Source organism: Montipora foliosa, chromosome 13 (assembly GCF_036669935.1).
Source record: "Montipora foliosa isolate CH-2021 chromosome 13, ASM3666993v2, whole genome shotgun sequence".
Taxonomy (NCBI): domain Eukaryota; kingdom Metazoa; phylum Cnidaria; class Anthozoa; order Scleractinia; family Acroporidae; genus Montipora; species Montipora foliosa.
In genome coordinates, this window is record NC_090881.1 from 18,219,149 (window position 1) to 18,242,390 (window position 23,242).

The window sequence follows — 23,242 nt, forward strand, 5'->3', positions numbered from 1 at the left end:
CTGGGCCAACGACATGCTTGAGTAGAACGATTTATTAAGGGGCAAAATTTCGTAGTCTACCAGTATTTGACTCATCGTCGCCGTCCAAAATACCGATTTGAAATTCACAGGCAACCCATTTAACCACGCGGTACGTGATGTGGTTTCACCGGTTGCGAGCAAATTCCAAATTCTCTGGCTGCTTGAGGAATCATGAAATATTACTTGGAAAGCTGCGCGTGTAGTGATAATCTCGGGATGATCATCTGCTACTTCAGTTATCTTCCGACCCACCCTGGGAGAAAAACATCCAGAGAATTATCAAAAGGTTCTTTGAAGACTTCTAGCCGAGACATATCCAACGTTTTAGGATCTAAAAGAGACACCGCTATGAGACTTCACAGAACCAGCAAAAAGGTTGGGGGTTGCGACTTGATTTCGCTTGGTGTTGCAATCATCTGAAGTGACATTCTAGGCAGTGTTCGAGAACAAATTAATGTTTGTGTCAGTGACGAGTCGAGACTGAGGGGCATACCGTGGCCGCAGGTCCCGCACTGGACTAGAAAGCGTTAGCGTTCGTCGACTAAACCGAAAAGACATCCAGGAAAAAACGTCACCGTTTTCCGAGAATGCGAGCGCCAATTTACGTTCTAGGGCAACCCGGGGACATTTTTACTGTAAAAGCATCCTCATCCTAATAACAAAGACGTATCTTCTACGTTGCTAGTGATTCAATTGAGCACATTCCTCCCGAATAAAGGCTTGCTTGTCGTCGGAATATATACACTAAGTAATATGAACTGTATCTATGGCATAGCCTGATGAATGTAGGCTTGAACAAGAATCGAAACAATGACCCTACGATTGCACTGCACACGCGGTCATTGCGGAATATAGTATCCAGTAGGTCATAACAATTTTTCTTTTATTATGGAGATCATAACGTCATTCTCAAGATAAATTTGGGAGTCAGGCAGACTGAAGCATACCCGGACACTGTGTTCTTGTACCGTCATTATTTGAAGGAGGCACATAACAATACATGCCATACATATGCTTGCGTTCTCAGTTCGAATTTTATTTTATTGCCTAGTAGGATAGCAATTTCACATCAAAGGCAGGCTAACTTGCTATTTTACCGGGAAAAATAACGTTGATCATATCGTCTGAGTCGCTAGTTGGTTTTAGTTAACAGGAGTATCGTTTTTGACCTTCCAAAAAGAGGTTGCAAACTCGTGGGAGTTCCAATTCCAAGTGTGTGGCAGCCACGTGCCGCAAAGGGTTTGATTTCCGGTCGATCCAATAAAGTAACCAAAGGGTAATGGCTTCATATCGATATTTCCAAATGGTTATGTTTTATTATTCTTTGATAAGGACTATTAACCGTAGGCCCCGTCATTGTCCCGGAAAAGAAAATGGACATGGTGTCCTTTGTAGTTCGGATATTATGAAGGCGACTCTGGAGTCTATTCTGGGAACCACCTGTGTCACATTTTATCCTTGTGGTCCCTGGGAATGCCATTGGCCATTCACATAATTACTTACATACGAACTCTGAGGCTGATAACATCATGCTGAGACATCATGCATACCTAAGCTGGGTTAGATACGGCTCTATTTTATTAACGCACTGGTTTTCCGAATCTCCAGCTTCACTTTCAAACACAGAAGCAGTTTTTATAAACACCTGATTGATCACGTCAAAACGGTTAGCCCGCTTAAACAAATTCGACACATCGTAGCAGTATCAGCCGGGCTTTCCAAGTGGGGAGGGAGAACGATCTTCCCCTCCCGTCCACTGGACGGCCTGATACTCGGGCTAGACACAATGTGGCTGTGCCCCAAATCCATGCCGGACTGTGCTTTCTGTCCTCACTTAAAGTGTCTTTTGTGTCTATATAGAAAGATACGCCATCGAGGTGTATTGGCGAAAACAAACCAACCAAAGCAATGCACCGTCACTGACGTACGTACTTTTGTTTTCCTGCTTTAGTCGTGTCATTCTGGCTGACTGATTCAAAAGCTTTATTTCCACCCCTTTCTAGAGTCTCTCCTTTATTAATTTTCCACTGAATGAAGGACAGTGATATTGGCTTGGCTGACTGACGGGCGGACTGGAACGATGCATTGATGACCGCCAGTGCCAAACGATCGACATCATCATCATTTATTTGATTAATATAAATTATTGAGGAATAGGACTAACTCAGAGGTAGCAGCAGTTAATCTAGGCGGGCCAGACTTACAACTTACTTATAACGATGATTATTTTCACAAGCAAAGGCAATCAGAGCGGTACAGGTAAAAGGAAATTAAATAAACGGCAGATGCAGCAGAATACAAGTGAATGACAGCAGATGACAACATACAGCAAGATAGTTAAAACTGATTTTAAAAGTTTATTTAACTAGTCCTACTTTCGTCACTATTATAGGCGTTTCAATACTGAGTCATTTTCGTTTACCAAAACGTCAAAAAGGAAGGATTTCTCTTTTGTGCAATATATCACCTCCTATTTGTGCATTGCCTAACTCAAAGTTTCCCCAGTCTTCTCGTATTCACAGTATTCGGAAATTCAATAAAGTTATAAAATTCCAGAACCGGACGAGTTTTACTTGCAAAGTTAACCTTGCGTGACTGGGGGCAGGGACCCCGAACTGTTCTCGATCGAACCCAACATACCAGTGCGTGTTACGAGGGCGGTGCTCATCCAAGAGCTACTGTCTAATCCGAGAAATCACGCCACCATAAGTACTTCTCTGAGCTGATTTTTCGCATTGTGAAGAGACCAGCTCTTAAAAGCGTTAACGAGCCTCTGGCTTTTTTTCAGACTTGTGATCAAAGCCGCTTAAATCTTCTTTGGATGTCTTGCATACTATACACTCAAAAGGGCACATACCAATTGTGAATTTCATACCTCAGGCAACTTTATTTATAAACTCTACACATCTAAAGATAGAAGTCTTTGAACAAGGGTCAACCTTTCTAAACCACGTAAAATAACATGTAGTATCAGTTAGTTATAAGAGAAACTGTTGATACCTCGGTAATGTGGTTTTTTTTCACCTCACACTATTGTAAGCCAAATGCCCATTATTTTCTTATTTCCTTTGAGCTGTATCGTCCATTTTGAAAAGCACAAACACGACAAATAAAACTGCTGATCTACATGGACAGGTTAAATGGACCATGAGACCACTCCTGCACCCCCCCCCCCCCCAAAAAAAAAGATGGGAAAATGGCGCGTTCTGGCCATGGATTCACGCGGCGTCATCCCTCGATTTAGGGGGAAGGGAGCATTTCTCTTCCATTTTAAGCTGTCCAAGATTATAGGTTTTAGTACAACACGTCGCATATGACTTTCAATCAAAGTGCATGTTTGTCACTCATTGGCCTCAGTCAAGGTCAACAATAAGGGAAGTCGCTGCCACCCAAGGCTGCATGACCAAGATGCGTAAAGATGTTGCAATATATGGTATCATGTAATCCTGTTTCCTTTTTGTTGTTGTTGTTGTAGGGTTGAACTTTTTCCGACTTCCTAAACTGAGCATGGGATCCACTTACTTAGGCAATGGTCCAAATTGCATGACTTTGTCTTGCTTCAAAATACTATTCCTCGACTTTCTCATATGTTTCAAGTGCTTTAGTCTGAAGTGTCAGCCGCCTCCGCGCCCAAACCCGCCAAAGGGGCGAGAGAAGAGGACAAAGTTGATATTTTCAAGAGGCGTCTGTACAAGCTGCTCAATAGTGAATCTACATCGTACTGGCATAGATTACTTATGTCATAGATCTTTTAATATAGTTTATATACATATCCTCGTCGTCCTATAAACTCTTGTTCTTAGGCCATCGTAGCTTGATTAAGAAAATAACACAAACAGCGGTGATAAACATTGTATTCCAACGCATTTTTTATAAAACTTGACGTTTCGTATGCTAGTCAACATACATTTTCAAAAGTGACAGTTACAATTTTTGAAAACTATATATAGATATCGTAAACATTAGGGGTCTGGAACCTAGACTGAGAAAAATGATCTGCAGCAGTACGTGTCTAGACATAATGAGAAGTAATGGCTAAAACAGCAATAACTTCTTACTACTAATATTGACATTAAGGGAAGGCTTTAGCTCTTGAATGAACAAAGTCTCTTTAATTTTGCAGTGAAAGTCAGTTTTTCCGGTCAGTTTTCCTCGTCCTCCCGCTGATTCCCCTTCGAACGCCTGCCCCGCAGGCTAGCTTTTTCATGAAGATTAAATTCTTTCATATTGGCACCCTATTTGCATTTATTTCCTTTGTTTTCTTGTGCAAATGAAGTTGTTATACAAATAAACTCGAGCAAGTGCAGAGAAGCCTGAAAGAAATCCAGGCTCCCCGGCTCGGATGGGACTCGAACCCCTGGCCCAGTGTGATTGGTCTACCATCTGAGCCGCTATCAAACCAACTCGGAGCTGGACGCTTGCTACGTGGTATTATATCCCGTAATAGGTGATTGTGTGATAGAGAATATATGAGATACTATATATATGAGGAATTTAACACACCCATAGCTCAGAGGGTAGAGCAAATGCACTGCAATCTCACGATCAATGGTTTGAATCCTGTTTTTTTCCCAGGCTCTTTGCAGCTACTCAGTATTGTGACGGCCACTTTCGCTTAGTATGAAATTCCCGCGGCACTCTTAGCGGCACTCGGCTGAAAAATGCATTTGCTGCGGTGATTTTTGATTGACTAAAGAGATTGCTGTCCTGGGCCACTTTGAATTCTACGAAATTTTCAAAAATTTCGGTTGGAAATTTAATGGAACGAGACACTTTCGGGAAAAATAATTCGAAAGTTTTCCGAATTTTCGAAAATTTAGTTCGATCATATCAGCCAATCAGACGTATTCGAAACGCATGAGAGAATGTAAACTAACTAGAGTGACATTGTGTCCACTAATTGACCAAACTTTGCTTGTCGACAGAAGAAGAACATAGAGTCGGTGATTTTCAATTGCATGCGACAAAACGTGCTTTTTCCCAGCTGATCAAAGGTAATATTAATGGGTACATAGGTTTCCAATGAGTGATTAACCCATTGACTCCCATACTCCCACGGGTTCCCCATTGACGAGTAAAATCGTCTGGCGTTAGACAGTGTAAATCAGGTTAAAAGTGCCAAACACGTAGTCATCTTCCTCAAACAAAAAATAAAAGAAAATCACAGAAGAAACACGCAATTCAGTTTCGCTAGTTTCCGACAACCAAAATAATCATCTGACTTCCCAACTTTCTTGTCAACTGAATCTTTGCCCTCTGTAACCAAAAAGTCAGCAATGTTCATGGCCAAACTGCAGTCGGAATACCTGGCCACTAATTTGCATGTGAATAGCGTGTACTATTGCACGCAGTATACCTCGTTCTTCAAACGATGCCGCTACAATGACGCTGCAAGAACACAATAGTGGCCTGGTATTCTGAAGTTACTTTAATCTTAATTGCTATAACTGCGCGTACATGACAGCCAAGCCAAAGATATATATCACAAGAGAAAAGGAAAACGTTCGTCTTATTTTCACGGATATAGTTAGCACATAGTCTGAGGATTTCCCGCATTTTCCACCGAGTACTCGTCTTGGCCTGACACTATGAAACGTGTTCCGATGACAACAGTATCTTATTAAGCGTTTCCGACAAGGAAACCAGGACTGTTACACGTTTGACTCACAAGAAGGATAAACAGGAACTTCCGGTATATAGCATCAGACACTTCGTTAACTCTGCCTTTTGGGACGTGACGGTGCAATTTTAAACATTTTAAGAGGTACGCGTTTCGTTCATGTTTCTCTGAAATGGTTCAAACTCCCACAAAAGCAAACGCCAACACGGTATGGCATTTACGTGATACTAATTTCGACGTTCGCAAAATAGTTTCGCTTCGAAATGGTAAAAAGGCCACGTCTGTTTTTCATCCGTTTGCAAACATTTGACCGGAAATTAATTGACAAAGAAGGTGAGAATGGCCCGCCCTGTGGATCTTTCAGATCATCTCCTTTAGAAATTCCAAAGTCACTTCGAACATAGTTAATAGGAGAATTCTTCCTGATTAAAGGGGCTTTTGCTACACCAAGGGTAGATCCTGTTGTTAGAAGCAGACCAGTTAATTGACACGCGAGGCAGACCTTGCTTCCTTCCTTTGAACTATGTTTGAAGCCACACTGTAGGCTAGATTTTTGAATTTGAGTTCTCACTTTTAATGGCCACTCTCGGACACCGTAGTAGGCCAAATAGGTCATTTTCGAGATATCAATATTTCAGCTTGATAGTGTGGCGATAAGGACAAAAACAATAGAAACAAGTTGCAATGAATGAAAGATACTAGCATATCATCCACTTTCCTTTGTCCTCTAAACCTCTCTTTCAAGCTGAATTTTAATATATTGAAAGTGGTCTATTATTTCCCAAGTATATTCTCCGCGTCATCTTCTAAATTTTGCAAATCCGAATAGGCTTGTTTCGGCAACAAAAGAAAAGAGTCGAGGTTCAAGGGAATAATTTGCATTTTCCTTTGTTTTTAACAAAACAAAAAGGCAGATTATTCCCCTGAACCTCGACTCTATTCTTTTGTTGCTGCACAATTCGAAATTGGCCTATTCCGTTCACCAGTGCTTTGTTTTCGAACCGGGGTGTTTCAACGGCGCAAGTAAAGACGGTCAAAGCGGCAATGTTGCCGGTAAAATCCGTGTTAAGGTTGAATCCGTTTTTGCCCAGGTTAAATTGGTGATCCTCATTTTACCTTGATTGAATACGCACTCAGATGAATTGAAGAAACTTCTTTTGGAGCCTAAATTAAGCCTTGAGAAAAATTAGGGTCAGGTTAGGATTAATTTTGGATATCAATTGACTTGTTACAGAAAAGTAAATAATGAAAAGAATTGTGTTGGGCTGAGCGAGTTCGTTGTTGTAGTGTGTTGGAAGACACAGGACCGGACTACTGATCTGGAGGTCCCGAGTTTGATTACCCGCGGTTAATGCATAGTACAGTCCTTTGCTCCCTTACCATGTTGTAACGTTGAGACTGAATGGACCAGTGTATGAATACAGAAACCTGAGATAATACGCGTCATACGCATAAGACAGAGCTAGACGGAAGGTACAAGCGTTTTCAATCCTTTTGGGGGGGCTGATAGCTGCTACTAGGTAGAGTGCATATTCAACCTGAAACCGGATTTGACCTAACCTGCGAGCAGAGTCTCTTTCGATCTTCCTAAGTAAGTCTAGGAAGATGGAAAGTGACTCTGCTCGCAGGGTAGATTTGACCGACAACAACAACACAAAACTGTGCTATCTATACCCGGTACCAGGAGTATTTAGTTCTGGGTCAACTGCGGAATACCCTCACCTCTTCCGGAGGTATACCCTCAAAAAGGCGGGATACGTGGTTAAAAACTTTATGTTTGGAGTGGATAGGCGCGGGTATAGGTTTTGTAGGTTAAACCTATGGCAGGGTGTTCAGAAAGCGGTGTTAAGTTTTTTCCACTGAAACGCTATTCGTTAAGTGAAAGAAGAGCCGACCACGCTTGCCACCGTGTTTCCTTGAACCCGGGAAAAAATCTAACAGTACCCAGGGGTAGGAGGTTTACACACGCATCAGAACCCATAACTAAAGATCTTATTCAAACAGCATGGTGCAATTTCTAAAACAACGAGAAGTTACAATAGAAGACTGATAGTAGGGCCTCTCTTTGAAGGATTTCAGAGCTCACAAAGCTGAAGCATGACACCTAAAGGTAAACGATTATCACAGTTCAAATACCAGGCGGGCATGCAAAAAAAGAGGTAGTTAACAATGTCAATGAGCAAACTCTTTCCAGAGTATATTGCCAGTGCCAATGACGCGGACTGAGACTTAGGCCAGCAGGTCTTTAATGGTTAGTTATACTCATTCCAAAGAAAGCAAGACTCGGCGTGCGCACGGTGGTCCAACTTTATCTGAGCCCCATTTTGACAACTTGAACTGATCCGAAATATCATAATTTCTGAATGATACAAATAATACCACACGCCTGTGACAAAAGAAGAAGATCCTAATTGCTCCGGGAGACAGAGAACGCGGATGGAGAGCCAGTGGCTTTAGAAGAAGAGGATATTGATCGCCATTCAGAAGATCAATTGGAAATGAAGGGGTATTTTCAACGGAAATTTCTCTTTAAAGTAAATGAGACTCCGACGCTACACATTAGTTCATTCTTTGTTGCATAACATGCTGCTGCAGCTCAGGATGAGAACACAGAAGGTTATGCGAGCCCGATGCGAGCATATCCCGGAAAAAACCCAACTGAGACTGAGCAGTTCTTCGGATCGAAATACAAACTGGGCCTTTACAAGCCTTTACACTAGTTCATGACAAGGTGACTACACTGGGTGTACACTTTGCAAAAACTGTCAAATGAATGAAAACTGATGCACTCTTAAAAAAAAAATTCCAATCCCATTGATGTCATTGACTAATGAAGACTAGTAGTATGCAGTCGAGACTGTTGTATCAACGATTTAGTTCATAAGGGAACAAATCGTAGGACAAACAAAAACATGATTATTTTTTGTACTTGACCACCATGAAAAAGTCCAACCTTTTTTGTAAGTCGCTGACAAGGGTCACGAATTTCGAACAGAGCATTTTCTCGGAAAGACAGCAGTAAGTCACGTACCACTTTGTAATCTACCGAACAAAAAAGCTATTTTGCGCAGTCCGCGAAATATCACTCGGAGAAATTACTTCAGTAATAGCCATTTAAGAAAGGGCAGGGATGATAGAATTCTAAAAAAAACTACTTCGTAATGCTTAAAAACGAATTTGACTCAGATCCATGACTAGAAGCACCACTTCATGCGCACCCAGTTCACGTGGAGAACGCCTACAACGTAGTGTTCCAAGTCAGTGTCATGTTTCTTTAAGATCACGTGCCAACGTAAGTGCCAGATATGGATGGTTTTTTATCCTCCACTATTTTAATAGAATAGACTACCACGAAATAATTAAACGGGTTTAAATAAGTTAATACCAACTGTGTTAAATATCAGAATAATGAGTACTTTGGAGCGCACGCCCATTTCCCGAAAGCCATTGGCTTTCCAAAAGTAATACGCGAGAAAATAACACAAACAGCGGTGATAAACATTGTATTCCAACGCATTTTTATAAAACTTGACGTTTCGTATGCTAGTCAACACACATTTTCAAAAGTGATCGTTACAATTTTTAAAAACTATATATATATATATATATCGTAAACAATAGGGGTCTGGCTGTTTGTGTTATTTTCCTAATGAAGCTACGATGGCCTAAGAACAAGAGTTTATATAATACGCGAGAAATTCGTTGCAAAACAATCGTGGCAGTATTGATCTATCACTTTTCAAGTTTTACCGAACCTTTTCTTTTTTTCTGCGAACTAAATGACGGAAACGTCTTCCAGATTTAGGACCCACGTAATGAAAGCGGTGATCAGCTGATCCGCTCATGTACATTGTACTAAGTGGGATTGAACAGATCAGTTACTGAACCCTCCTCCCAGTCGCTCTCCACATTAGTTCGAGCCCCACAGCCGAATATATTTGGCACTAAAGTAATTACTTTTCCTCATACTTTAAAATATTCTCCAAATTCTGTGGGAATAGAGACCGGAAGTCATCCTCTTTGTATCTCAGACAAAAACAAGCTTACACACTTATGGCTCGTGCTCTCGGGAATCTTCTGTCACGAGTTAACATTACAAATTTTTACACAACCTGAAGAGAGGGAAATCCGCCACTGGCCCGAGGCAAACGAGTCGGCCATGTACAATCGCTGCTAAAAATTTGAATGAAAAACGCAGAACAAAATTAGTAAGCTAGTAGTCAAAGCTAACCTTGAATCACACGCCCTAGCCTAACTTGAGCGGGGACAAAAAAACCATTTGATAATTGCAATTCGAAACATGAAATAAAACCAACTCTGCCGAGATTTCTACGCAAAATTCTATTTCCCTAATTTCACATCCCTCTTAAAATTCTGTACCAAGGTGAGAAACAAAAGATAACCGAGTTACACCCTTTGACGACAAAAAGGAATCTGCGTGGACCCGTATTCAAACCAAAAATAACCCTTGTACCCCCCCACTGGCCACCAGCGTGTGAGAACATTTAAGATCATAAAAGAGTAACTACTGCGCTCATCTCAGCATTTGATGCACAAGGCACTGTGTTAATAATATTCTCAGCGTGTGTTTTGAGTGACAATTGATCAGAGGCGGGATGTGTTGTCATCAATGGGAAATGGTTCTCTGGTCAGGGAGGGATAAATTCTACCTGAATTGAAATGAGTCAGCGAAAAAGAAGACAAAACCATTTACACGGGAACAGTTGAGAAAGGAAACAACTTGCTTCTTCTTTCCAACTAATCTCGAGTAACGACGCATTCCGTTTCCTTTAATCATGGGCTCGGAGAATAGCCTGAAGAGGGATGCTGGTCACAATTTTTTACCAAAAAGGCACGTTGTATAACGGTCATGAATTTTCCCAATTTGTCACTATTTTGATGTTATCTCTGGTGCATAATTATAGATTAAGTTTAGCAGATCAGTGATCATGAAAGATGGTGTCATATTCAAAAATACACCCAAGGTCAAATAAGGAAACTCGTGAGGTGATCTCTATCCCTGTTGGTTACGGCATTCAGAGGGGTTCTTGATCAAAATAAATGTAATTTCCAAGAGAGCACATTTTTGTACACTACACGTTAATGAGAAATGAAATTATAATAAGAACAACAAGGAAAAACAGAAGAGAGAACCTGTGCGGTGGCTTCATTTCATGTCGCCCATCCATCACAAGATGCACTTAATGTTCTTGTATGCATGGATGACTGGTCGAATGATTTTAAAATCTAATGTGGTTGTGCCTCTTTTTGTTTTTGCCTTTGTTTTCTACGGGCAAGTTCAAACAAGAAGCCTCAAACTCCCAAGCTGACTGCCTCCCTTCACCTTACAGATGCCGTTCCTTTAAGTCGTATTCTTGGGATAGAAGCCAGTCCAAAAGCCACAAGCTTTCAAAGATCTGTGGTTAAATATAAGTTATTCTCCAACTTCATAAATTAAAAACCTTTTTTCCCAGTTCTTCAATGGATGAGGTGTTAAAGTGCTTAATTTAACGTATTGTGTAGTTGACCTCTGCTATTTAAGCACGATATCTTGCGATGGAGTGAATTCACCAAAAAAACAATCCCAAAGAAGCTGCTTTGTTACAGATGATAATCCCACAGCTTTCTTTAAAATAACAGATGGATCAAATCACAATTTCCCTGCTCAATCATAAAATTAGAAACATAAGCCCAAAAAAATGGTTTACAAGATAAACATAAATGATCTATCATTATGAATTTAAAAGAATAAAACAGACTTTCGCTTGAATATAAATGACTTACTTAAAATCTTTAAAATGACCTTTTGTTGTGCATTGTAGTGGTTGAAAAAAAAAACAATTTTTTGTAATGTGACAGAGATCTGGAATTTCCGCAGAATTCTGCTATTTGAGCTGAACCTAAAATGATAAATAAAAGTTCCCGCGATGATGGATTTGTTTTCCCGTGTCGACAAACATAGAGCTACTGGTTTGAGCGTAATTATATCAGGCAGCGTGCATCGAGAGGCCATGGAAAATAAAGAGCCAACAACTTTAAAAAACGTTACAAATCATATGTTGTAACTGAACAATTCTATCAACAAACTGAGCCTTGATTGAAACGTCAAAACGGGGCCATCTTGCTTCGCCCTTCAATTCGTGACCAAAGGTCGATGAACATGTTCTCCACACGTGTCGGAAACAAGAATGCGACATATTCAACAGTCAGATAAGGGAGTTCAAGTTTCCACTTTAAAGGATCGGGACATTTAGAAGAGCACCTGTCAAGACCATTTTTGATCGACATAGATTTTCAAGCAAACAAAGATAATCAATCATTTCTAAAATGTAAATCAACGGCAACAAGAGAGAAATGTCACAAGTTGGCAGCTGAAACTACGTTGTGTTACGCTTATTTATGAAATCGGTACTGCCGGTAACGGTAAACTTAAGTGATTAACCAATCAGTGACAACGGATACAGACTGAAAACATCTACGTCATCGGACCAAATAAGGAACCCCGTTTGAATCTTCAGCACATCCGCTCGCTTCCAAATGTTGGCACTCGACGCGAGCCCCGGGTCAAGAATACTCCTGAAAGATCTGCAGAGGAGGTCGAAGCGAGTCGGCACTCGTCGGTGAAGGAGAAGCCCAGTTAAGAAACAAGAAGGGATAAGAGACAACCACATCAAGTTCTTCTTAAATCCAACCCTTAGCAACAAAGATGGTTTGCTGCAAGAAAAAATCGATGGACGAAAAGCCAGAAATAATAGTTCCCTTTCCCGATGGTGGATGGGGCTGGTTTGTCTGTATGGCTACATTCACAACACAGTTTATCGTCCTGGGAATAATGAATAATTTTGGGGTGATTTACGTGGAGCTACTGGCGGAGTTCAAGATTGGAAAAGCCGACGCAGGTAGGCTGCATACGATTTTCCTTTCTTCGATTAATTCACAATACCTTTAAGCACAAAAACAACATGTAAATGAGTGTTCAGCTTGTATTGTACCACCTTTCAATAATCTTTCGTACAAGAATGACTAGTGGGTTAGAGGTTTGCAGTTTTATCGGTTTCATCGTAAGAACGGCCTCTAAAAGCAAAACTAAGCTTCCACCGACACTCCAAGATGTTGCCACAGGTTCCGTTTTGCACTAATCGATATTGGTCGGTAGGAAATTAAAAGCTGGCTCATCTTTCCTTTGCCTTTTATGCATGGAAAATTTTCCTTAAATCCAAATAAAATTACCGGTTACACTGTTCATGAAATTACATTAATCGCGCTGTCTCCTGAATGGCACTGGGTGGAAAGAAATGTTGGATTTGGCCTCGTAGGAGGCATAGATTTTGTTCAGCGAGTCGAACACGAAACGTATTGCGTATGATTTTCGGATTTATTTGCCATAAAGCTACCTCTAGATGTAATGTACAATTCGGGGTGAGGAAGGTGGATGAATTATTTGAAGGACTCGCGGTTTCCATTCGGAATTAATTTCAGTTTTTTTAGAGCAGAATCTTTCGCCTCTCAAAAAAATTTTCGTGCCGGTTTGCTCTTCATTGTCACATGTGACATCAGATGTCAAACTTTTGTCAAAAACCTGTTTTACTTGATACTCAGCCAATAAAAACAACTCGAAATGATTTGCATAATTTTTAGGGGTTTTCCATCACCTTCTAACCAAACCTCCACGCACACCCACTGAATCGACACTGAAATTTCGAAGCCACTTTGAATTTCGTGACACAAAGCTCGCAAATTTGGTATTTAAAGTCGCTTTCTGACGGCTTGGAATCGCCATGTTTACAGTTATGTTGCAAGCAACACCACACACTTGGTAAATACCGCCATTGTGGCGAGCTCATTCGAGCTGATTTGCATTTAAAGGTTGTGTCATCGTTGGGCAAATAACTTTTCGATTCGTTGTCGTCATAAGGATGCGCTTTAGCCGCCTACTTAATCGGCAACCAACTAGTTTCGGTCGTAGCTCTTAACATCGATCGGAAGAGCATATGCTTTTCGCAGGAAATCTGGTCGACAAGACAGTCTCGCTACATACGTACTATGAGGCATGCTGATAATCGAATCATTAGACCGCATGCGTTATAAAGACTTTGGACAGGATACGGCCTTAAAGAATGGCACAAAACTTGCCAAGTCATCATCAATTCCGGTTAAAAATTGTACATATTACCAGATTTATCTTCATAGACTCCCTTTGAAATTAAATACTCCATGAAAAATTCTCAATGTATCGCGTTACCCTTAAACGTCCATTGAGGTGTGGGTCGTGTTGAAGAGTGAAGTACTAAGTGAACCAGGCTTTTGTAGAGTTAGAATTTGTCCTGACGAAAATCTTCAGTGTGTATGGTCGAAGAGAAAAGCTCTCCCTCAGATTAGCCTGTGTACGTCCGCCTCCCCTGGAAACAGGGATTTTTTTCCAGGGGAGGAGGCGGATGTGCATCAGAGTTTATTTTATTTTGCGTCGAATTGCTTTCATACGTTAAACACCGCATTTTATCCGCATTGAGTGCAAATTTTCTTACGAAGTTTGTAATCGCGTATTAAATATACGATACCAGTAATTTTTCAACCGCAAGATCAATCCCGCAGGGGGCAGTTTCCGTTTTGCGAAAGAAAATAAGCCAAGGAAGTGTTATATTCACGAAAGTGGTCTACAAGGCACTCTGTTACAGTTTCCACGACGCAAAATATCGCGACGGGGTATTAACCTGAGACTGAAAAACATAGCTGACATGATATAAAAGCGTAAAACAACGCGTGGAAATTGAGTAAAGACGTGTCGCTAGTTTGTTGACAAAAGTTGTAAAAACATTGGAGTTTAATTTCACTAATCTAGCTGGGCCTAGTGTTTAAACATCGGAAGGAGTAGCATTTCCTCTTTCCTTGAAATACTTAGTGATGGAATTACGGGCCACTATCATGATACTTCATCAAAAGTAACTTTGCTGATTAGAGTATTGACCAGAGCAGACTGCAAAGATAAAAAAGGGGAAATGTAAAACGAAAAACCCCCGCAAGTTTATAATTTCAGAATATTCTCCCCTTGAACACTTATCATTTGTTTGCAAAAACATTCTCTCTCGAATTTTTTGGAAACACGACAAGTAAGTATGATCGTGAAATGCGAATCAAAAAAACCTTTTTCACGGCCTATTTCTTTCGAGACGAGAGCAGAGATACATGCCCGGCGGGCACTCCCATATAAAAAGGGGAGGGATGCTAGTCGGAAATTTTAAATTAAACCCCAGTAAAGGAGACCAATCTGGTCGTGGACCAGGTTTTCTTTTTCACCCCTAAAAGAGACCATATTAAAACACAGATAAATAAAAAATACAGTAACTTTTAATGATGTCAAAGACATTATCATCTAATAATTTCTCCTATGTGAAGAAATATAAAAGAGTAAATATACGTACACTTTTATATCTCTTGGCGTGCAACACTAAAGGAGACCTTTACGGCTATATATGATTACATTTTGCCCAGAACATCTTAAGTGAGACCAAAATCCGAAATTTACACCCCTTAGCGTACATGTAAGCTTTTTTCTTGGGGTTTTTTTTTGTGCTAAGGTAAAATTTCACCAAATTTCGTGGAAGCTCATGCAGACAACGAAGGCGTATGGCGAAACTCTCATTTTTTAACATTTGTACAGAAAAGGAAATTAACATTGTGCAGCATAACTGGCATGGTCGTTCACTTATCACTAGATGGGAATTTTTTTTTTTTTTTTTGCTTTCTATTTCAAGGTATTCGATCCCTGCCTAATTGATACTTGACTCGATAGGTCAAACTCCATTCGTCGCCCACAGACTGCAATTTCAAGTGGGTTTCCCAAATTCAATATTGTTATTGCGCGCTGTTTCAAAACACTTACTCGTCGATTCTGACGCTATCTTTGTGTTTTCGGTTCTCCGGGAGATAAACTAGACGTTGGAGTTTACACACTCAGGACAGATCAAAACGTAGATGGAAAAGTTCGTAAATAACACAAACACGCGTTATCTTTCATATTCCTAGTCTTATCCACCTTCTTTTAAAATCTTGCAACCAAATATATAGAGGTCTTTTGCGATTTGCGGCCTGTGTTTAAAGTAGAAAAGAGGTTTGTTTGTCTCGTGAAGCCACCTAACTTGTGGCAAGAGTGAATTAAGATACCGGCGGAAAACCGCTTGTTTATACACCACACGGGTGTTATTTTGGTTGCAAACTTATCTGGACGAGCAAGTAAGCGAGATAAAAATCTTGACAATCAAACGTTTAACAAATCTCCTTACCAAAGCGAGTTAAACATCAGTTTCTAGTTTTTGTCGCAATTAAAACAAAGCAAACAAAACCGCTGATATCTGTTTAATTAGCCTAACTCCTTGTGAAAGAACAATTGTTCTTCCCTTCTACTTGGCGTCAGCGGCAAGCTGTCATGCAGAGCTGTCAAAAAGCTTGCATGACAACAACTGCCTTGTGAATTATCAATGTTGTTATTTCACCTACTTTAAAATTCAAGGTGGTTTAGCTGCTTTCAAGTAAACAAGAATTCCTCGTTCGTGGATGCAAGCACGTTATATTTTGAAAATTTGGGGACAAAATGGAGGTTGATTTCCAAACTACACAAAACACAAAAACCTAATCGAGATGAAATACCTTAATTAAAAAGTTACACGTTTTTTTTTTTTAATGGTGTTTATCTCCCTTGAAAGCCTTCACGAATAAAGTTTGGTAGAATAAGTCATGTCAGGCTTAGACTCATTTTTTCCAGAAACCAGGCTTCCATTTTGACCGAGACCTTGACCTCCTCGTGTACGTGCACAGTTTGTTTTTCTGACCAAACAGAGAATTTGAAGGACTAATGACTATTAGATATTTAATTGCTTTGTTTGTCCCCACGATTTTACTTTCATATGCATGAGACATCCGTGGAAACATGTGGCTATATGACAAAAGTGAGGTCGTGTTTGACCAAAACCCATATTTTCCAGACTTCCATTTGAGAGAGAAATAATTTGTTATTCGGTAAAACCAACTCTTTAATAGTTTCTTTTTTCCTGAACAAACACTGACTTTGACGGACAAATTTCATTTAAAGGGAAAAAAGAATTATTTTTACAGCTTAAAGCAAGGAAAGAATTGTTGTGTGCACAATTAGTATCATATTTAACTGATGGTGTTTAGTAACTCAACTGGAAGAATTCAGCTGGTTGGTGACTGCAACAATTCTACAAGAGATTCCCTGATCTAAATGAAACGCACCATGTGAACGCATAAACTTGAAGCTAAAAACAACACTTACCAAAATAAAACAGGTGCTCACAAAGCAGAAGAACAAACGTTTAAGTAATTATGTACAACATAACATGCACAATGTGTCACAGTGACCACTTATCAAATATCATCAAGAACCTCAACAGGGCCATATTCCCTCACCTGCTAAACGCCTTGGCTGTATCTTGTTTGGTCTGCTAGCAGTCTCCCACTGGTTTCAGCTCCTTCACAGCTTACAGCATGTAATGAACTGTAAGGCCTGGTTTTCACTAGCAATGCAAGCATAAGCACAAGCAACATAAGCAGGCGCATTTACTTGTTGTTAATTTGTGTCTATTGATCAAACAAAAAGCTCTAATAAACCACAAGCTTCTGAGTTTGCATATGCTTCTTGTGCTTATGCTTGCGTCGATAGTGAAAACCAGGCTTAAAAGAGAGACTGCCAGCTTAGAAGAAAATACAGGTGAATGTATTGTTGTAACATTACACAACAAAACTAACCTGACCCAAATTTGTTTCTTTTCCCCATCCATAGCTGTGGTAGGTTCCATCACATATGGCATGATGTTCTTGCTTGGGCCCCTAGCAACCAGTCTGTGTCAAAAGCTGGGCTGCCGAGTCACCACAATAATTGGTTGCGCGATTGCAGCAAGTGGATGCCTTCTTGGCTCCATAGCTACCAACATATACTTAATGGACTTGACCTATGGCTTCCTGTTTGGAGTAGGTGCAAGCATGTGCTATTTTCCATCTGTCATCATTCTGGGCCAGTACTTCTCCAGGCGGCTCTCATTAGCCAATGGGATCACTTCATCTGGAAGTGGAGTGGGTAGCCTGTGTATGGGGCCGGTCCTGCAAAAGTTGATTCAACAATTCGGCTTAAGAACCACCATGAAAGTGTCAGCAGGCATGCTCTCCTGTGTGGTGCTCTGTGCTTTGATCTACAGACCAATCAACACTGGTTTCCTCAGTTCACACAAGGAGCCTGTTGGAGAGAAGAAATCCAGATTTGCTTTCCTCAAGAGCTTTAGGGATCTTTTCAAGAACAAAGCCTATATCTTGTGGTGTGCATCATTAGCTCTTTGGATGCTTGGCTACTTTGTGCCATTTGTACACTTGGTAAATTTAATTTCTTTTATGTTTTGAAGACAAATAACACTACACCAAAGCCCCTGTATAGGAAACTAAAATCCCCAACGTTTTATAGGAAGTTAAGGATTCCCATGCTGTAGACTTTCATTGACTCGAAAGTTAGAACCACCCCTAGCTTGCATGTTTTTAATTTTATTCAAGATTGCATGCAGGGCAGGGCCAATAATCATTGGGCTATTGTTTAGTCGTCTGCTCAGAAACCTGGCCAATGGAAACAAGCTAGGGTGGAGATGACTTTACTTTTAAAATGAAGAGACTAATACATCAAAGAAATATTAGTTTCAAGTACAGAGAGAATCATGTCAATATTTCAAACCATCACAGTTATCATTGTTACTTTTGCAGTAGGGAAAGGACAGCCAACAAAATTGAGGCTTGAACCTGGTTTGAACCCATAGCCTTTGCAATGTGTTGCAATAAACCTGTAGAAGATGTGGAAATGAAGAGGCCACATAAGATATATACTGTTTACTTAAATAGATTCACCACTGATAATTTCCCTGACCTCACTTTCAAGTGAGTTGAGCTTATTGGTTCTCTGCTCTGATCAATAGGGTTTTTCAGCATAAAAAAAACTTGAATATAAAATTATTATTGTTCTCCTTTAAATTGATTTGATGTTTATTGAACCTACATTATTATTATTATTATCATTATTATTATTATTATTATTATTATTATATTAACTATTATAAATATAATTATTATTATTATTATTATTATTACCCGGTACTATTGCTAATATTAATATTACTATTGTTGTTAGTACATTCAATGGCCAGGTATCAGAGTCCAGAAACCTAAAATGGACCAATAGTGCACAAAAAATTCCTTAATTAAAGCAACCTTTAGATCATGAATGATATTTCTTAGGGTAACATTTTATATTTCCAACCTCCATAGGTGAGTCTTGCCATTGAAGAAGGCATTGACCCATTCAAGGCCACATTACTCATAGGAATTATGTCAATTGCATCTACCTTTGGGCGACTTATCTTTGGCAAAATGGCTGATCACCCGAAAGTTAACAGGCTTTACCTTTACCAAATTAGTTTCCTCATGATTGGCATCAGCAACACTCTTTGTCCAGTTCTAACATCATATCCTGGTCTTGTGATCTATGCAAGCATGTTTGGTTTCTTTGAAGGATGTTATGTTCTGTTAGCTCCTGTTCTCACTGGTGACATTGTTGGGAGAGACAAGATGGCTCATGGTGTTGGTGTACTGTTTGCTCTAAAGTCTGTTCCTCTTACAGTTGGTCCTGTCATTGCTGGTGAGTAGACAGTTTCATGAACGTTGACTCAATAGCTTGTACATTTAACTCAGCCACTCTGTGTTCAACATCAATCCATAGTGAATATTGCCAACCACGCTTAGAAGACTATTCCTTACACTTAAGGCTCATTAGAGATCAGTAAAAAACGTTTCATCACCAATACAAAAACAAAGGAACCCTCAAGTAGAGAATCAGGGCTGAAATGGTGGAACAAGTCAATCAATATTGTTTTATGTGCCTAGGAAGGAAATTGCTCTTATTTTCCCGAAGATGACAGTCTGTGTAATAGTTTAAGGGACTTACCTCATACCTAGTTTTATCATTTAAGAGACCTTTACCTTAGGATACTATTTGCTATGAAATGATTTATGTACGTCTCACTCTCAATGCTTTAATCACTCACGAAGCCTTTGACGCCCAAACCGGCCTAAACCGATATTTTACTCTGTCTAACGCAAGACGATTTTACTCGTCAATGGGGAACCCCCAGGAGTCAATAGGTTAATTACTCTTTCTCTCCAACGTCCCCATTAATGAAAATATTTTGTTTTTATCTTCAGGTAAAATATATCAAGCTTTTAACTCATATCAAGTGGCTTTTTACATTTCTGGGGCTGTACCAACAGCTGCAGCATGCATGATGTTCGGCATACCTTTCCTTATGCCTGACAGAGAGGAGGATGACAAATGCAGGGTTGTGCTTGCAGATGAAAGTGGTTTTGATGAAAAAGCCACATATTTTGATGAAAAGAGGACTATTTCTGAAAAGGACCTGCAATGGTCCAATGGGTTTTACACAGGACTACCTGAGGTAATTATTGAAGAACCAGAAGATGATGGTCGACCTATGTCTTTTCACAGTATGGGAAGCAATGGTCATCATCTCTCTTCTCTTAGTGTGCACAGCAACAAGAATAAACTTGGACTAAGCACAAACAGCATTTCAAATGTGCGAGAGACTTGTTTGGTGTCAGTGGACACCATTAACGTCAGAAGAAGTAGGCTGCTTCAGCTGAAAGGTGAACTGAGCAGTTCAGTGTTTTCACTGGTTAGGAGGTACATGGACATGCCTAAGGAAGTTGCTGCGAGTGAATTTGGCAGCATTGCCTGCATACCTCAGCATATTGCCAACAACCCACAACAACCTGCACCACTTGGCAATGAAAATTGTGTTTTTGTAGGAAAGGAGACAGTTGTGTAATATGAAGTAACTACATTATCATCGCTTACTGATAGTTTTCCTTGAATGACAAATAGAGAATTCCTTAACCCTTTACTTGACAGAATACTTACGCAAAAGGTGCCACAGGAAAGCACTAGGATACTGCTTCTTGTACAGCACAAAAAACTGTGAAATCAAATTTTAGTTCTGTGATGGAAGGGTTGATGTTGCAGTCCATGAACAATGCATATTCAAGCCAAATACAAAGAGAAAATAACCTTTTAATAATTGAATTAACTTAACATTATGTCCTCAACAAATAACTATTATTTATCACAAATTATATTATAACATTAGATGAACTTTCCAATATGCCATGTTTATTAAAAACACAGGTAATCAACATCCTTGCTTTCATCCTCTGGGAGAAAGTTTAGATTTGTAGCAGACATAAAGGCAAATTTACTAAACAGCATTCTCAAAAACAAATGGCTGAGACTAATCAAGTCAGTAATGTATTAAGTGTGTATGGCATGACTTGACAGATGCTCTGGTGTTTCAAACAAAGTTAAAATTGGGATCCATGGAGACGTCCCAAGGAAATACTTCATAAATAAAGCCAAAATTATTTAACTACTGAAAAAAATTTAAGCAACTGTTTTTAGTCAGAAAAAAACATGGCTCAATTGGACAGTTTTGGGCAAAGGTTGCCATCATCTCTGAGTGAATACATGTTAGTGTGGCAGCAATTGCAAAAAAAATGAACAGGGGTTTCATGAGCAGGTGGCAATAGACTGCCTTTTATTCAAACCTCTTAATTAATGAAGATCCTTACCTTTGGTGAGTTTTAAAGTACATTCAGCATTGAACCTTGAAAAACAGTGTGACTGTTCTCAAAGTGTTAAAGTGCTTTGCAAAGAGCTATTAGAATGTCCTATCACTTGACAATGGTTGTTGCTTTCACGCAATTGATTGGCATTCTGCCAAAAAACAATTTGGCATTCAAGGTTAATCAAATGTCATGTTAATTTTGTTTCCGTAACAGTGAAGCTGAAAACTTTTTGAAAATAATTATTATTATTGTTTGATTCTAGGTTAATATTTCATTTTCACATATTCACCTACTAAGGAAGTTGTTAAAACAAACTGTTCAATTCAGGACGCACAATATTTGTGTTGTTTTGAAGGTAAAACTCTTGAGGAAAGATATTTATGGTAACCACCGGTTTCAATAGTTTAAAAATATTTGTAAATGACAACATAGTTAATATACATGTAATGATTATCATTTTATTCTGATTGGGCAACAATGAGATAGGCTTCTTAGTAAATTACAAGTGATTTTATGATAATGCAAATTAAATTAATTAAGATCCATTCCTAAAAATAGTTGTCCTATTTTATGGGGAATGCTATTTGTTGTTCTTTTTAGTGATGACTGTCAAAGTTGTGTGATGCCCTGTTGCTTTAAAAAAAATTCCTTAAAACTCTATGCAGAAGAAGTTCTGGTGGCTTGATAAAACAAAACACTAATTTTGTTGAATTTTGCTATCTTTTAGAAATTTCAGAAACTCCCATTGCATAAACTAGAAAAGATAGTTGTTCTTATTGGATGTACTTGTTCACTTGTTTTAATTCTTAGCAAACGTGTATTGTGTAATGGTGAGAGAAATTTATTGTTTTGAGATTTTGGTGGAGGTGTGATGGACCAAGTTGGTATAAGCAAGGTCAGCACTAAACCAGGATAAACACTGTAAAAATCTATGGATTTTGATTGATCTCAAGGTTTATTGAAAACAAGAGAAAACAAGGTTTATGAATATAAAACAGAAAAAAATTGTTTTCAGAAGTCCGGTCCCAAAAAATTCAAGTTTACATGAAGTTTCATTTCGACCGATGAAGAGGAAAACTAATATTATCATTTTGGTTTATAAAACGCTCTCACGCTCTCAAATGCTCTTCCTCTCTATCCTTTAATTTCAATCTTGTGTAAACCCATTGACTCCTCAACCAGCTGTCATTGACGAGTAAAATCGTCTGAAACTAGACAGAGTAAAATCTGTAAAGTCTTACTCCCAGGAGACAAGGGCTAACCTGGCTTCAAAGACACCAACCTTTTGGGTTTCACTAAATCCATTTTTCACAATGCAACTCTGGCGCTAGTTATTTGAAGCGAGGTTGGTGGTTTCAATTTGATAAAATCCAAAACATTGCCATGACAATTAAACTGGTTTAGTGCTAAGCTTGTCTCAAACAATTCAACCCTGGAACTTACATGTTGTGTTTTACAAATAACTTAGATTGAGTGGATTTCATAGTTTGACATTGAAGAAACTTCTTTGTATACTTAACTCATTTTAGAGTTTCATTATTGAAAAAATAAATGCAACTTGTTTTAGAGTTGCAAAAACAAAGCGTAAGTAGTTGGACTTTTCTTTTTTTTCCATTTGTTTATACATTAAGGGAAGTAAGAAACATCGGCACACTCCCTCTCCTTTAATCCAGCTTACTCCATGATATCAATGGTTTAAAAGCTACCAAGTACCAATGGCAAACAGTTATGATGTCACCGCACGTAATATCCAGTTTAACATTGATCTTCAAGTCATTTTACGGGTTTACCTCGGTGTAAAAACCTGTGAAACTTACTAAACTGTGGGCCAGTGTGTCATACAGTTGGAGTCTGTGTGCAAAGTCTGTTAATGTTCACTTGATAATGTAGAGTGTTGGCTTAAGTGTATCGTGATTG

At 39.3% G+C, this 23,242-nt stretch overlaps 1 protein-coding gene across 1 annotated transcript; it reads left to right on the top strand.

Annotated features, from left to right (window-relative positions):
• Positions 1 to 11,900: 11,900 nt before the first annotated feature.
• On the top strand, positions 11,901 to 22,913 carry LOC137982488 (monocarboxylate transporter 10-like). Its single transcript, XM_068829584.1, has 4 exons — positions 11,901 to 12,540; positions 17,439 to 18,022; positions 18,959 to 19,328; positions 19,892 to 22,913. The coding sequence occupies exons 1-4, from the start codon at positions 12,348 to 12,350 to the stop codon at positions 20,530 to 20,532; spliced, it is 1,788 nt and encodes a 595-aa protein (XP_068685685.1). The 5' UTR covers positions 11,901 to 12,347; the 3' UTR covers positions 20,533 to 22,913.
• The last annotated feature ends 329 nt before the right edge of the window (positions 22,914 to 23,242 follow it).

Excerpts from the sequence above, each read along its gene's own strand:
- LOC137982488 (XM_068829584.1), top strand. The coding sequence starts at position 12,348 with ATGGTTTGCTGCAAGAAAAAATCGATGGACGAAAAGCCAGAAATAATA. Across the intron at positions 18,023-18,958 it reads TTGTGCCATTTGTACACTTG|GTGAGTCTTGCCATTGAAGA; the intron begins GTAAATTTAATT and ends CAACCTCCATAG. Across the intron at positions 19,329-19,891 it reads AGTTGGTCCTGTCATTGCTG|GTAAAATATATCAAGCTTTT; the intron begins GTGAGTAGACAG and ends TTTTATCTTCAG.